Below are 15,966 nucleotides of genomic sequence, written 5' to 3' on the forward strand. Positions count from 1 at the left end.
AATCAGCAACAGCCAATCCTCAGACCATTTCTGTATTTCATGCCCAACATTTCTATCAGATGATCCCAGGGCCTATCTTTAAGCGTACTATGATGCAGAAATTCATCTTGGGCTTCTTGCAGCAGGTAGAACTTTCCCCCACAGCGAGGGAAATGGATGCCCTCCCTCAAGATGGCGTTGTGTGGAATTTGTAGGTAATGCTGTGCATTCGGTAATTTAGCTCTGTGACGGGAAACTGTTCATAAAACCTTTGTTCATAAGACTTCCTGGGCCACCCACTCAGTAGAGAAATGGGAAAAAGGACAGGGAGACTTGGATCAAGAAGGGGCTCAATCCGTTGAGCAGCTGCTTTCAGCTCAGGTCAAATAAATAAAATTTTTAAAAATAAATAAATAAAAATATAAGCACCTTATGTGGCTGGTGACCCAACTCCACGGGGTGGCCTTGGACTCGGGACACAGACGGCCTGCAAAGCTGCGGGCGTGACGGACGAGCACAAAGGGACTGTTAGGTGACTGAGCTCTGCAGACACAGCCTGACAAGCCCAGTGAAGCAGGACAGCACCATAAACACCTGGGGAGTGAAGCCCAAAGCCGGGGCTTTAACTAAAAACACGGTGGGACATGAAGAGCATATGAAAACTCTATCATTTCTATTAGCTTAAATTATTCCAAAACAAAAGTCCAGGTTTTAAACCCCGACGCCCCACGGCTTCCTCGTCTGTAAGATGGACAATGATGGCGCCCTTTCCCTGCCAGCTGTGCTTCGGAAATGGAAGCAGTCTGCAAACAGCGCCGGTCGGGCACCGGGGACGCAGCGAGGGGGAAAGGGTTGGCCCCGTAGGTACTCGTCACGGGGACGCCACAGACCCTTTACTGCGAACCATCAGCAGACCTCTGTGTGCTCTCGAGGAACTCAACAGATACAGACCTTCAGGCGTGTGGCCACGGTGGCGCCACCGGTTACGTGATGGGGAAAGTGGTGCAGCCGTCCCAAAGTCAGTGCCCACGAGGGCTGGGGGCGCGGCACCCCGGGGAGGGCTGAAGGGGCCAAAGGGAAAGCAGCAGCTTCAAACACCCGCACCTTCCTCTTCAGATGTGCCCAGGCCACAGGTCAGTACTTGATCCAAAACGCACCTAGTGGGACGTGAAGAAAGACGTTTTCTAGCCTTAGCCTCCCCCGGGGACTTGGCCAGTGGCCCGGGAAACCGGCCGCGTGTGGGTCTCCTGATGGCGGATGAGGCTGCGTGGCGGCTGAAGCTCTTCCCACACTTGGTGCATGTGCGGCCGCTCCCCCGTGTGGCCCCTCGGGTGCTCGACGAGGAACGGACGCCGGCTGTGGCTCTTCCCACACTGGCCGCACCGATGGGGCCTCTCTCCCCTGTGGGTTCTCTGATGCTGGATCAGACCCGCACTCTGACTGAAGGCCTTCCCGCACTCCGCACAGCGGGACCGTTTCTGCAGGTTGTGGATCCCTCGGTGACTGAAAAGACCAGAGCTCCGACTAAAGGTCTTGCCACACTCACTACACTCATAGGGTCTCTCCCCAGTGTGGATTCTGTGGTGGCGAACAAGGCCTGAGCTCTGGGCAAAGCTCTTCTCACACGCATCACACTTGTGCCGTCCCTCCCTCGGGAGCTGCCCCAGCGCCCTGCTGCCCAACCCTCAGGGTCACCAAGCTCTCCATGTGGGGGATCCTGCGGGGATTCCCCCCAGGTCTGTCCATAAAATATCTCCCCATGGGACTCCACTATCTTAGGACAGTCTTTCCTCAGCACCAGCTCTCTGTCCTCAGCCTTGGTCATTCCATCTGAAACAGAAAAGACCAGGCACATGTCACTTGTTCCCTGAGGGAGGGTCACTGTGCACAAAAGGACAGGGTGCTTCTAACCTGATGTGACCCCACATCACAGAGCAGCAAGGAGGTTAGAAACAGCAGGGTCAGTGTGGTAACACCTTCCTCCAGGTAACAAGGAAGTCTGGCCTCTTAGGCAAAATGCAGCTTAGTCCAACCTTACGTGGCCTGGGCCTGGAAAGAATTCCTTCTACATCTTCATGGGGAGGGGTGGGTCACGATCAGGGTGGCTGCTCTTAGGTCTCCCTTAGAACTCCCTCACCATGGGGTGCCTCGGGGCTTAGGTCATGATCTCGGGGTCCTGGGATTGAGCCCCACATTGGGCCCCGCACTCAGCATGGAGTCTGCTTGAGATTCTCTCTGTCCCTCTGCCCCTAGCCCCATTCGCACACACTCTCTAAAAAACAAGTAAATAAATCTCAAAAAAAAAAAAAAGTCCCTCCCCCTTTTGAGGTGGGGAGCCTCACAGTGACCAAGGGAATTCACCCATGGACTCATTCATTCCTTTATGGGACAAGTGTTCAATCCTGCCATTCCAGGGGTCTCAGGAGTACTCGACAACTGTGAAATCAGCACCACCCCAGGTGTGTTCCCCGCCCAGGGCCTTTACGGGCTCCGCTCAGATGACAGCAAGTCTCCCTCCCTCATTCCTTCAAGTTTTCCCTCAGCTCCTACTTCCTTACTTCTACTTACTACTGCAAGCAGCTCACCACCCACCGCACTCACAATCTCCCTCCCCTGTTCCTGTTCTGTCCCGTTCCACAACTTACCACCTCTAACACCCTGCATCACCTCCCTGTTTGTCCCCCTCCTTGCCACAATCTAATCTCCATGACAGCGGGATCTTTCTGTTTTATTCCTTGAATCACAGATGGCACAAGGCAGTTTTCAATAAATATTTGTTGAATGAATAAAAGAAAGCATTGAAACCAATCCACTACTATGGCCTCAAATGACAGCCCAGGGACGGGCACCTGAGGCAAGCACTCCTGACAGAACCGGCCCATACTGGATAGTTGTCCAACCAACCCCATCAGACTTGGAGCAGTTGAAGGGAAGAATGGAGACAAACAGACCCAAACTGTCTAAACACTAGGGAGCAGCCCTGCGGTGTCCTCAGGATGTCTCGGGCTCTGCGGATAGGACTGTTCGGGGAAGCTGTCAAGAAAACATGACTGCCAAGTGACCCATGAGCTGGACCCTGACCACTGGAAGCTCCTCACCCCCTCCTCTGTCCCTGGAATGTGAGTTCCACTTGCCTGCCCCACTCCGGGGAGCCACCCCAAGGCCAGGGACAGTGACGGGGGGACAACACCGTCTGGACAGTACACGTGACCGAAGCTGGTAAGGCCTCTGTATAAACTTTCACGATTTGGCAGGTGGGTTGGAGATGTACTCACGTTGCTGCCACCCAGGAAGAGCCTCCCGTGTAAGCCTCCTTTGCTTATTAAAACCACCCCCTACCCGCTGTCTTCAGTCTCTCCCTGCCCCCCACACGAGGGGGCTGGTTTCAGATCACACCTGGGAAGCTCCCAAGGAGCCTGCGCACCAACAGATCTCCTTGCAACCAGAGAGCCCAGAGAGATCAGCCTCCAGCCCTCCTCTTTTTACCGAAACATCCAGCTCTTTCTCCCACATCTGATTACTGTCCCTCACGCACCTGAACAGGAGCCTCTGTGGACTCCTCTCTTGTTAGACCATGTTCTCCAGCTCCTTTTAGCTGGGGGATGACAACAGGTTTGGAAAACAGAAATGCGTCTTCAGAGAAGAAACAGGCCACAAGTGGGATCAGCATTGCCCTTCTGCCCAAACTTAACACTTACATTTGAAATGTACAAGAGAACTGGGTAAATATAAAAACAAAGCCGTTTCTCACCTTCTAATGACGACCATTTATACGGCCGCCCGTGACTCACAAGCACCGTCACCTATGGTATCAAACTATGCACCACAAAACCCCCTGATGTTATCAGCCCACCTCTTGAAAGAGGTGAACAGCAAATAAAAGGTAGACAGACTCTGTACGTATGTAGAGAAAGTCTGGAAAATACACAGCAATTTGACAAGAGTGGTTACTCCTGGGGAATAAAATTTGGAGAACTTTCATGTTTTACTACATAAACTTCTATATTATTTGGATTTTTTTTTTTTACCATCAGCAGTTCTGAAAGAAACTCAAACTCAGTGATACAAAGTAACCTTAAATGTTGCTTAGTTAAAAAAGAAAAATTGAAGGGGCGCCTGGGTGGCTCAGTCGTTAAGCGTCTGCCTTCGGCTCAGGTCATGATCTCAGGGTCCTGGGATCAAGCCCCGCATAGGGTTCCCTGCTCAGCAGGAAGCCTGCTTCTCCCTCTCCCACTCCCCCTGCCTGTGTTCCCTCTCTCGCTGTGTCTGTCAAATAAGTAAAATCTTTAAAAAAAAAAATTGAAGGGCGCCTGGGTGGCTCAGTTGGTTAAGCGACTGCCTTCGGCTCAGGTCATGATCCTGGAGTCCCGGGATCGAGTCCCGCATCGGGCTCTCTGCTCGGCGGGGAGTCTGCTTCTCCCTCTGACCCTCCCCCTCTCATGCTCTCTCTCTCTCTCTCTCTCTCTCAAATAAATAAATAAAATCTTAAAAAAAAAAAAATTGAAGAGCTGGATCTTGGATTTAGTCCTTCTAACCTCAAACACCTACTATGTTGCTTTTGCAAAGCTGGCTTTTCCTAAAGACACATACCTGCCGTGATAGTCCCATTCAGAGAACTCTGATTTCTAGACGCCCTCAGGATACTCTCCTGCGGCCATAGGAAATGCTTAGTGGATGACTGGATGGAAGGAGGGAGCGATGGACAGACAGGAGGAAGGACTGGCTCAGATGTGCTTCCTGAAAGAAGGGGTTCCCAGTAGGGTTCTAGATGCAGTTTGGAAGGCAGAAGAAAGGAAAAGATGGCTGGAAAATAAAAAGTTCAAGTTCACAGGGAGACGAGGAAGAAACAAACAGATTGCAAAGATGTTCATGAAGGAGGAAAATGAAACCAAAGGACTTTTTTAAAGACATGTTTATTTTATATATAGAGAGAGAGTGCACGAGTGTGGGGAGGGGCAGAGAGAGAGAGACAGAAAATCTCCAGCAGACTCCCCGCTGAGTATGAAGCCCCGAGATCATGACCTGAGTGGAACTCAAGAATTGGACGCTTAATGGACTGAGACACCCAGGGGCCCAGAAACCAAAGGACTTTTAATCTGATGAGGTCACAGAAGCTAGAGGAAGGTCTGTAGAGCAACAGAAGTCACTCAAAAATATCTTTTTAATTTAAGTCAAGAGCTGTGTTCCAAGTGGCAGAAATTCAGGATAACCATATGATTGCTAGGGCAGACGGAATAAACACAGGCAGGAGGCAGAGCAGCAAGGGAAGTCCGGCTTCGATCCACATGGGGCTGGTGTGAGAACACCGACTATTAGACAGCTAACCATCAGTAAGAGGTGACGAGGTCTGGTGTGAGAAATCAGACGGAAGCTGGGCCAGCTGTGGCGGGGACAGCCAGGACAGGAAGGCAGCCGGCTCGGCCCCATGTGCCCAGGACGGCACCCACCACGACGTCACCTGCCAGGAAGGGGCAGAGGCTGGTTCCACCAGACTCCCCCATCCAGTCTGCCACCTACTGAGTGCGCTCACAGATTTGCCCTGCGAACATTGGCCAGACTGGCAAAGGGGACCCTGAGGGACAGCTTGCCAAGTGCTTTCTGGTCAGCTGTTCGCGTTCAGTGCTCACAACCACCTTCTGTGGTGCATACTTGCTCAACTGAATTGTGTCATCTCTCTTACGCTCAGTCACATGTTGAAGCCCTGACTGTATTTAGAAATAGGGCCTTTTAGGAAAGTAATTCAGATGATTACGAGTGGGGCCCTAAATCAACAGGACTGATGTCCTGTCCTTATAAGGGGAGGAGACACCAGAGCTTTCTCTCTCTCCCTCCCTCCGTCTCTCTTTCCCCCACCCCAATAAGCACGTGCACAGAGAAAGGCACATGTGAGAACAAAGCAAGAAGGTGGCCGTGGGCAAGCCAGGAAGACAGGTCTCACCAACAACCCACCCTGCAGGCACCTTGATCTTGGATATCCAGCCTCCAGAACAGTGAGAAGATAAATGTCTGTTGTGTAAGCCCCTCAGGGTGTGCTAGTTCTTTTATGAGAGCCCGAGCAGACTAAGGCAACACTATGATCAACCCCATTCTGGAGATGAGGGAACTGAGAGCAAATGGTTGAGTGACCTGCCCACGTACAAGCAGCTTCCAGAGGCAAAGCCATGATCTGACCCTATCACACCGATTCTCTAAAGCTGCTCCCCACAGTGATTCCTGGAAGTCTCCCTGAGGTGCCATGTGCCAGGAGACCAGAGAGCCTCCAGGATGGGACTCGGGGTGGAGCCTGAGCGTGGGGCAAGGGGACACAGTGAGCACACTGTGCACTTGGAAACACGGAGCATTGCTGTCACCTGGCAAAGGGACTCCTGATCCCCTGGCTCCCCAGGTCTGGGCTTTTTATTTGTTTTTGCTTGACAAGGGGGGCTCATATGTTCAGCACCAGAAAAATCCTGTCCCTCACCTGTCTCTCCAATAGGGCGGGGCTGCTGAGCAGTGTCACGGGTGAGCTGGGGTTCCTCAGGCCGGGACTGGAGGCTCGGTGATGTCTGTGCTCCCAGAGGCACTGTCTCTTCAGAGAGGACTTCTTGCCCCTGCGTGTGGGCTACCACCTGGAAACAAAGAGATGAGATTTGACTTCTGAAGAGAAAACTGTCTGAAGAACACTTCCCAGAAAGAAGCAGGAAGCAGGATTAGAGTTAGTCAAGGGGGTATAAAACAAAGGACTCAAGGGTCACGCATACATACTTTTTCCTGGCAAATCTCCCTTCCTACCTCATGTTGAGGTTCATCCAGCTCCCTCTCCAGATCCTCCAGCACGGTCACCGCCTGCTCCCCGCTCTCCGGGTGCCGCTCCCGCACCCAGGCCTGCAGCTCCTCGGGCAGGATGGCCAGGAACTGCTCCAGCACCAGCAGCTCCACGATCTGCTCCTTTGTGCTCACATGTGGCTTCAACCCCTGGCGGCAAAGCTCCTGGAGTCGGGCGAAGGCCTCCCTGGGTCCAGGGGTCTCCTAGCAGCACAGCTGTCGAAAGCGCCTTCGGAAAATTTCCCTTGCCAGGGGATTACTATGTTTCAGCCTGGATTCCTGCACTTGGAGGCGACTTTCCGTCTCCATTTCCACTGTCAGAAGTTCTTCCCAAACCTCAGGAGCTTGCCCATCCAGGGGTGAAACCTCCTTTGAGTCTGCATTCATCTTGTCCTTGAAGAGTTTAAAAAGCACCCTCCAGCTGGAGCTACGTTTTAGAAACACCTTTGAAGATTCCCTCCTAAGCAGTAAAAATCACCGTTTACATAGAAAAATGGCAATATCTAATGATAGGCACTGATTAAAAAACAACTGTAACAGGTCCCAAGGCTCTTCACTGAAAGTAAAGTCACTGGGGGACCAAAGGATGGGAAGAATGGGAAATATAAGGTCGTAATGTGCAAAAAGCATATACTTTCAAGTCACTCAGAACTGGACTTTATTCCAGCTCTAACATTTACTAATTGTGTGATCTTCAGCCAACTTCTTATCTTCTTCTTTCAATCTCGGTCTCTGGATGTGAAGAAATAGCAATACAAATACCTTACAGCGCTCATGGAGAAATTAGGGGCCACACAGCTCACTCAGAACGGTTAAAAAGCTCAGACTCATTACGTAGAAGTGAAATTAGCCAAAGAAGAGACAGAAACTGTTCTTGTCTTGGATTAACGAATGAACTTTCTTCCCTGGGACTCATGCTTTCCATACCGGACCACAGTGAATGTTCACGTGACCCTCCGAGGTTTGATAACAACCGCTACTTCAGGAGATAAGAAACGGATGTCGGGAAGTTCGGCAGGTTGCCTCGGTCAGGTTCTTGATGAGGACAGTCCTTAGAATCCACAGACGCCCAGGCAGTGCCTGCGACCCAGGAGGCCCGTACGTCTGCGCAACGTCAGGCCGTGCAGCCCTGAAGCTGAATTCCCGCGGCACAGGCGCTGTGGTGGACTCGCAGGGAGCGGGCACCGGGCACGGGGCCTGGTGACAGGACAGGGAGCCCCGGCGCATGCATCCCCAGCAGGCTCCCCGGGGTGCGCGCACGCCAGGGCTCCAGGACCCTGCAGCCGAAAGCCAGCCCGCTGACAGTCCCTTAACCCGTCCCAGAGCCAAAAGCTGAGGGCCTGAACTCTGTGCTTGACTTCCCGTCCCCTGTCAGACTCCAGTCCGACGGGCGGCCGCGACTCCCGGGGCGGCCCTCCAGCCTCGCCGTCCTCCCAGGCCCTGCCCGCGCGATGTCCCCGAGCCGGGACGACCCGCCCTCCGCGGGCGGAGGCTTACCTTCCACGGCCCTCCCCCAGCCACGCCCGCCCGCCCGCCCCGGGGTCCCGGCGCCGCCTCACGGGCGCGGAACGAGGCCCGGAGGCGGAGGGTCCCGGCGCGGCGTCGGCGGGGGCGCGCCAGCCGGCACAATGCGCCGCCGCGAGGGGGCCGCCCGCCGCGCGGGGGCGCTCGGGGCGGGAGTACTTCCGGGCCGCTCTAGGATCCCGCGTCTCGTCTCCCGCCTCCCGCGGCGGAGCACGTGGTTGGAATTTCGCGCACGGGGAACGCGTTTAAGGGGAAGAAACGCGTGCAGCCTCGGCCGTTAACTTGAAAATGCTTATTTTTGAAAAACATTACCTATGATTTTTTAAAATTCTCAGGCAGTGCCAAAATTAATAAAGCAAAAGGTGAAATCCCGTCCTATCCCTCCTTAGCCCCACTTCCCTGGGGTGGCCCAGTGGCCAGGGGTGAGCTGGGGATTCGCGCGTGTAATTCCCATCTCTGTCTCACACCTAGATAGACAGGCATGAAGCTATTTGACATTTAGCTTTTTCTCCACTTATTTTAACGTTTTCATTTCACGTACCTCAGACCTCTTTATTGCTCATGTAGGTCTAACTCCTTTGGTGGCTGCATAATAGTACATCAAGCACACGTACTGCAGTTTATTTGTCCGGGCTCTAGGTATTGGTAGACTTTCCTCCTTCCTTCCCTCCTTCCTTCTGCTTTCCTTCTTTGCTCCTTTGCTCCTCTCCTTCCTTCATTTTTTGCTACAGAAGTCTCTTGGATTTTTAGCGGGAATCCGAAATCAACTAAATTAGCTTTATTGGTACAAAAGAGCATAATTAGTACTGTTAGTCATCCATCAGTTTTATCATGCCAACCAGAATGATGGTATTGCATAAGTTACGTTTGTTTTGTTTTTAACAGAACCTCATTATTTATTTTATCACAGCAGTAGGAAAGTATCTTACATGTTAATGTAAATTCTTTGATGCAGCGTTTTAACTCCAAAACCATAGCTTTGTAAATTCCTGTGATTGTTTTACTCAAACTAGCCATCTGAGGGCATTAAATAAGGTCAGGTTTCATCCTTTATTTTAACTTCTTCTAAATATCCAGTAAGTGTATAATCTACCAGCATGAAGAAAATATGCTCAAAATCCTGATCACTTTCTTCAACACACCCCCCAAAGCCCTCAGTACAAACCTTCCCAACAAACTATATAACGACTGTAAATTTTCAGCTTTTCTTTAACTGGAATACCATTCAAATACGTTATTCTCTTGCATTTTGGTGCCCACCTGTGACAAGTAAACCGTTTCTATTTGCATGAAACTCTCAAATGTGTCACTGATAGTTGATTAGGCTCTCTAACTGGATCATGTGTGCTCATTAAGCAGGTCAACTATAGCACTCAGGCAGCCTCCACCCTAGGATCAAGTGGATAGTGCATTGGATTTCCCTGTAGCTAAACAGCTCTGAGAAAGACTGGCTCCCACTTGTCTGTTTGGAGGGAGATTCCCCTATAGCAATAGCAGTACTTGATGATTGTCTTGGGACAGAAGGGATTACTTTTTACTTAGAATTGGGAATCTCTACTGAAAATACTTAAAACACCACTCAGCTCAGACTAGAAGAAATGCTGACTACAAGACTAACTATAAAGATTGAGTGTTGGGGCGCCTGGGTGGCTCAGTCGTTGAGCGTCTGCCTTCGGCTCGGGTCATGATCTCGGGGTCCTGGGATCGAGCCCCGCGTCGGGCTCCCTGCTCCGCGGGAAGCCTGCTTCTCCCTCTCCCACTCCCCCTGCTTGTGTTCCCTCTCTCGCTGTATCTCTCTCTGTCAAATAAATAAAATCTTAAAAAAAAAAGAAAAGATTGAGTGTTACTTGAATCTGGAAACAGGTATATTGGGATATTGACTCTTCTGCAAGTTATGTCATAAACTTAAAAAATATGAAGGAGGAGGAGGAAGAAGTGGAGGTGGAGGAGAAGAAAAGGGAGAAACAAAAGAAGGACAGAAGGAGAATTAGAGAATTGTTAACAAAGAGATTGAGGGAACTAGCTCGTATGTGGATAGACCCAAGTCTAAAAATACTTATGTCCCATATGAATCTTCACTAACCCAAGATAGTTTCAGTAAGTGGGCAAGCTGATCTGCCCTATGGATGTCACCAACCAATTCTAAACCCTAAGTATGATGTAATACCCCAGTGGGAACAGCAGTCACCTGGTGGCAAGTTCATTACATTGGACCCTCTCTGTGATAGAACAAAACATTGCTTCAAAGTAATAGACAATTGTTTTGAATTTCGATTGGCTTTCCATGCCTACCACGCTATCAGTATTGATTGGATGAAAGTCCCACTCACACCAGCCCTAACTTAGTTGGCATTAAAATGAAATGTCCCCCCCCACCCCAATCTGTACTTTCAACTGGGTTCCTAAAATAATCTTTCTGTCCTTTAGTGATATCTTGGGCAGATCCCGTAGCTTTCTGGTCAATTTTAAGTATCAAAGATCCCATTCAGTTTATTTTTAATTTGAAAATTTATTACCTATTTTGAATAAGTTATATAGCCACAGATTCAAAATTTTACAAAAAGCTCAAAAGGGCATACGTTGAAAAATCTCCCTTGATTTTTCTCTTCTGTTGAGTTTGATAATGATATTGTAGTTCCATAGGAAAATGTCCTTATTTTTTAGATGAATACTGAAGTATTCAAGAGTGTTATGTGTAATGTCTATAATTTACCTCGAAATACTTCAGCAGAGGTAGAAACAGCAAATATGGCAAAATGAACAATTATAAATGTAGGTGAGCACATGGTGTTCATTATATATTACACATAAACCTTTGCGAGTAACTGGGTTTCTGAATTCAGATTTTCTTAACACGAACGAATTTCAGTCCACTTCAAGATATGCCCCAGATGACCGGTGCGTTGGGACGCAGCGCCCCCAACGGCTTCTCCTGCGCCCATACGGACAGCCGCGTGCCCAGCCCTAGAGCCAGGGTCACCACGCTGTCCAATCCTGTGGCCGTCTTGGCCTCCAGACGGACCACGCCCAGAGGTAGATGGGGCAGCTCGCAATGGGTGAGCCCGCAATGACGTGGGCAGTGACAGTCCTACCTTCACCCTCTCCCTGGCCAACGCCCCCAGCGCGCGAGCCCCCCCCCCCCCCCACACACTGCGGGGCTTTCTGCGCCCCAGCGCGCAGCCCTCTACATCACTGGGGACAAAGCCCATCTCAAGGGTGTGCAGCGCTGGGAGCTGGTGCCCATCGAGGTGTTGGAGGCGCGGCAAGTGAAGACCAGCTTCAAAACGCTGCTGAAGGCTCGTTGCCAGGCTGTGGGCCGCAGAGTCGGGCCCCGCCTCCTTCCCCGCACTCGGGCAGGACTGAGGGGATCCAGATCCACAAGCCGCCGCGGGCGTGGGTGGTGGTGTTGCTCCTGATCTCAGGCTCCTCCGTCCTGGTGAGCCTGGGGGACGGCTGGGACATCAGCACCCAGCGGCTGGCCCCGGCGCGGCTGTTCTCGGACCCCCTCCGCCACACTCAGGGGGGCTTCCGTCCGCTGGTAGAGGAGGAGCGGCTTCAGCCACCGCGGGGCGCGCACCGGCCGCGCAGAGCAGCGGCTCCACACCGGGTCCTGCAGTTCCTGGACTGCGTGCTCAGGTCCCCCCAGTTCCCCTTGGAGTTCGAGTTCAAGCCCTCCCACGTCAAGTTCCCTGGCTACTCCCGCGCACCCCGCCGCCTCCGGACCCTCCTGCCGGACTGGGCCTGGGAGCGCCCGGAGCCGGGGCTGCGGCCCCAGGATAAGGGGGAGCGCAGGGTCAGCAGGCGTGCGGGCCGGTGTGGGATTGCGTGCACGAGCCGAGCAGGAGGACGCGCGTGCGGCACCATCCGCGCCCGATGACACGGAGGTCTGGCGGCCCTCCTGCACGGGTCCAGCCTAAAGGTGTGGCATTTCCACACCGAGGAGACGCTGGCCGGGAGGACTCCCCTATGCCTGGGAGCGGGCCCAGCCTCGCCCACCCCGAGGCCCCAGAGGAGGACGGCGGTCCTCCCCAGAGCAGGCGCCGCGTGGGGGGGCCCTGCTAGGACAGCGGCCCAGCCCCGCCTGACGCCACCCCACGCCCGCCCGAGGAGCCGCGGCGGCTGGAGACCGAGCTGCGCCGACCCCTGGGGTGGGGGAGGGGGCGGCGGGGGGGGGGCGGACCGAGCTGCGCCGACCCCTGGGGTGGGGGAGGGGGCGGCGGGGGGGGGCGGACCGAGCTGCGCAGACCCCTGGGACGGGGGGTGGGGGGGAGGCCACGCAGCGCCTGGAGGCCGGCCAGACGGACGTGGCACCCCCAGCTCCCTGCTGGTGTCTAGTGTGCCCGCCACCGCCGCTCGCTAGGTGCGCACCTGCAGGAGGCCCGTGGGCTCCGCTCCGAGCCTCAGCCCGGAAGCGCCCAGAATCGCGGCCCAACCGCGGCGCCTTCCCGCCGCCGCAGCGCGGCTCCAGACAGCCGAGAGCGACACAGGTCCTACAGGGCCGCCCCGTCCAAGAAGGGGGCCTTCGCGCTGGCCAAGCCCGAGCACCCGCTGCGCGCGGTGACCACCGTGTGGCTACGGAGTGCAAGGGTGCCAGCGACCTGGCACCGCCACCAAGGGCTCCCCAAGACCGTGGGCAAGGAGGCCTCTGTGACGTGAAGACCGCGCGTCGCGTTACAACCTCTGAGCCCAGCAGGGGGTGGACCAGATCCAAGGCGGCCTCTCAGACGCCCGAGCCCGCCCTGCTCCGGCTGCTCTGCGCCTGGTGGTTGGAGACCACTGGGGAGGCCCCCGCTCGCATGTTTACAGCCCCCACCCTCGGCAGGATGGATGCCCGCTCCCACCATGCGGCCAGCGCTAACTTATTTTGGGGTTTTGGGTGCGCGCCGGCCGGGAGGCGGCGGGGTGTCCCCGCCGTGGGCCGGTCAATAGGCCACCTGCGCCCAGGCCCTGGGGTGGGGGGGGGGTAGTGCAGGCCCACCGCGCAGGCCACTGGTTCCCAGAGCTAGTCTCTAAAAACAGAACAGTAACAGAGATTTGCCCCGGATGAAGACGAAGATTTACCAGTTTTAAGAGTTTTCAGAATTTCTTTAAAAAATTTAAAAAAAAAGGGGGGGGGGCGCCTGGGTGGCTCAGATGGTTGGGCGTCTGCCTTCGGCTCAGGTCATGATCCCGGGGTCCTGGGATCGAGCCCCCGCATCAAGCCCCGCATCGGGCTCCTGGCTCAGCGGGGAGCCTGCTTCTCCCTCTCCCTCTGCCTCTCTCCCTGCTCATGCTTTCTCTCTCTCTCTCTCTCTCTCTCTCTCTCTATGTCTGTCTCAAGTGAATAAATAAAATCTTTAAAAAAAATTAAAAAAAAAGAGTTTTCAGAATTTTATGGATTTTTGAAACTGGATAAGGGATCGTGGATATGTACTAGTCTTTCTCTTTCTCTCTCTCTCTCTTTATATATTTAAACATTTTCAAAACAAAAATTTTTAATTAAAAATCTTCATCTTACTCCTACCCCCAAGCCACCTAATTTCATTCCCTAGAAACAGTCAAAACCTTCGATTTCTTATGTAGACTTTTGGAGATATTTTATGCATGAAGAAGCATGTATTTATACATACCTTCTCCCTATTATTGTCACGAATAGTAGAAAATGACGCCTACAGTTCCCTATTCTGTTTGTTTAATTTAACAATAAATCTTGGAGATTTTCTCAGAGCTGGACACACAGATCTCCCTTTTTATTTTTGACAGTTCCAAAATATTCCATTTCACAGATTTATTTACCTAGTCTTCTACTGATGAGCAATTAAGCTATTTCCAAATATTTTCTATTTATAAACAATGATGAACTAAATAGTATCCTACATCTTACACATGTTAGTAAATCTCTAGGATAAATTCCTAAAAGTAGAATTGCTGAGCCAAAGAATATATGCATTTATGAAATTAATATACACTACTAAATTGCTCTCCAAAGTAGTTATAAAATACACTTGAAACTAATATAACTATGTTAACTACACCAGAATTAAAATTTTTAAAATTTTAATAAATAAAAAGAAGTAGTTATACAAATCTACAACTTTAGGGTGCCTGGGTGGCTCAGTCAGTTGAGTGCCCACCTCTTGGTTTCAGCTCAGGTCATGATCTCAAGGTCATGAGATCAAGCCGCGAGGTGGAGCCTTGAGTCTGGCTCCAGAGATTGGGGAGTCTGCTTGAGATTCTCTCCCTCTGCCCCTCCCGCCCCCCCTCGCACTCTCTCTCTCAAATAAATAAATACTTTCAAAATTTTTTTCAACTCTCTAACAATATCTAAAAGCGATGCCACCCCAAATCTTCACCAAATTTTTTGATTTTTGCCAACCTGATAGGCAAAAAATAGTATATCATTAATATTAGTATTAATTAGTACTAATTAGTTTCTTTAAATATGAAAAAAATTAATAAATTAATATTTATGTACAATTCCTTTCTGTTCACATCCTTTCTCTTTTTTCCTATTTGTGATGGTCTTTCTCTTGACTTGTATAATCACAATCATCATATGTTAGGGAAATTAGTCCTTTGTGATAATTTGGAATTTTTTCATTTGACTTTCTTTATGGTGGCTTTAGTTAGGTATACAGAAATTTTTAATTTTTTAGTTGAATTTACTAATCTTGTATGCTTTCTGTGATAAGAAGGCCTCCCTTGTGCCAAAACTGTAAGGGAAAATTCTCATGTAGTTTCTTCTAGTACTTTTATGGTTTTATTTTTTTCCTAAAATTTTGAACCACCTGGAACTGATACAGTTGTAAGATGTGAGGTGTGGATTACACTTTTTTTTTTCAGTTATTTACCCAGATGTCCCAGGACCTTTTCTTTTCTTTTCTTTTAAAGTTTTTATTTATTTATTTGACAGAGAGCACAGGCAGGGGGAGCAAGAGAGGGAGAAGCAGGCTCCCCCCTGAGCAGGGAGCCCCAATGCAGGGCTCGATCCCAGGACTCATCCCGGGACTCAATCCCAGGACCCTGAGATCATGACCTGAGCCTAAGGCAGACACTTAACAAACTGAGCCAACCATGTGCCCCATAGTACCATTTCTTGAATGAGCCATCATTTCTCCACTAACTTGAAATGCCATATTAATCAAATGCTTAAATATTTGGGCCTACTTATGGATTTTTCTATCCTGTTTATACTACAATGTTTTATTCATTGTAGCTTGTAATATGTTTTAAAATCCCAAAGGCCTATGTTTTCCTTGTTATTCTTTTCTGAATTTTCTTGGCTACTAATGCTTGTTTACTTTTCACATAAACTTGAGAAGAAATTTATTGAGTTTGAAAACAAAATTCTATGTTAATTTTTATTAGTATTATATGAAATACCTAGACTAACATGTAGAGAAAATTGATATTCCTCTTTCTCCATATCTTGGGTCAGTCAACAATATTTAAAATTTTCTTATCATTGATCTTGTAATTTCTTCTTAAATTTATATCTCAATGTTTTATGTCTCACTGCTACGGTAAATGGGTGTCTTTTCTTCCATTGTATGTGTGTAGACAATTGATTTTTCTTGTTTATTTTTATAAATATATTTAATTTTATAAGCATATCCTGGGATACCATCATAAATCTAATATGATGATAATTTTAACTACCTTCCAATTTACTTATTTCTC

General features: G+C 50.6%; 1 protein-coding gene across 1 annotated transcript; it reads right to left on the reverse strand.

Moving 5' to 3' along the window:
• Positions 1 to 922: 922 nt before the first annotated feature.
• On the reverse strand, positions 923 to 8,376 carry LOC123837376 (zinc finger and SCAN domain-containing protein 9). Its single transcript, XM_054505659.2, is given in 6 exon segments — positions 923 to 1,246; positions 1,249 to 1,280; positions 1,282 to 1,639; positions 1,642 to 1,809; positions 6,440 to 6,587; positions 6,751 to 8,376. Coding segments are annotated over 6 exon segments (1,203 nt in total). The 5' UTR covers positions 7,171 to 8,376; the 3' UTR covers positions 923 to 1,169.
• Between the last annotated feature and the right edge of the window lie 7,590 nt (positions 8,377 to 15,966).

Source organism: Mirounga angustirostris, unplaced genomic scaffold (assembly GCF_029215605.1).
Source record: "Mirounga angustirostris isolate CCGP_5_RB_7025 unplaced genomic scaffold, mMirAng1.0.hap1 SCAF_8, whole genome shotgun sequence".
In the NCBI taxonomy this organism is placed as follows: domain Eukaryota; kingdom Metazoa; phylum Chordata; class Mammalia; order Carnivora; family Phocidae; genus Mirounga; species Mirounga angustirostris.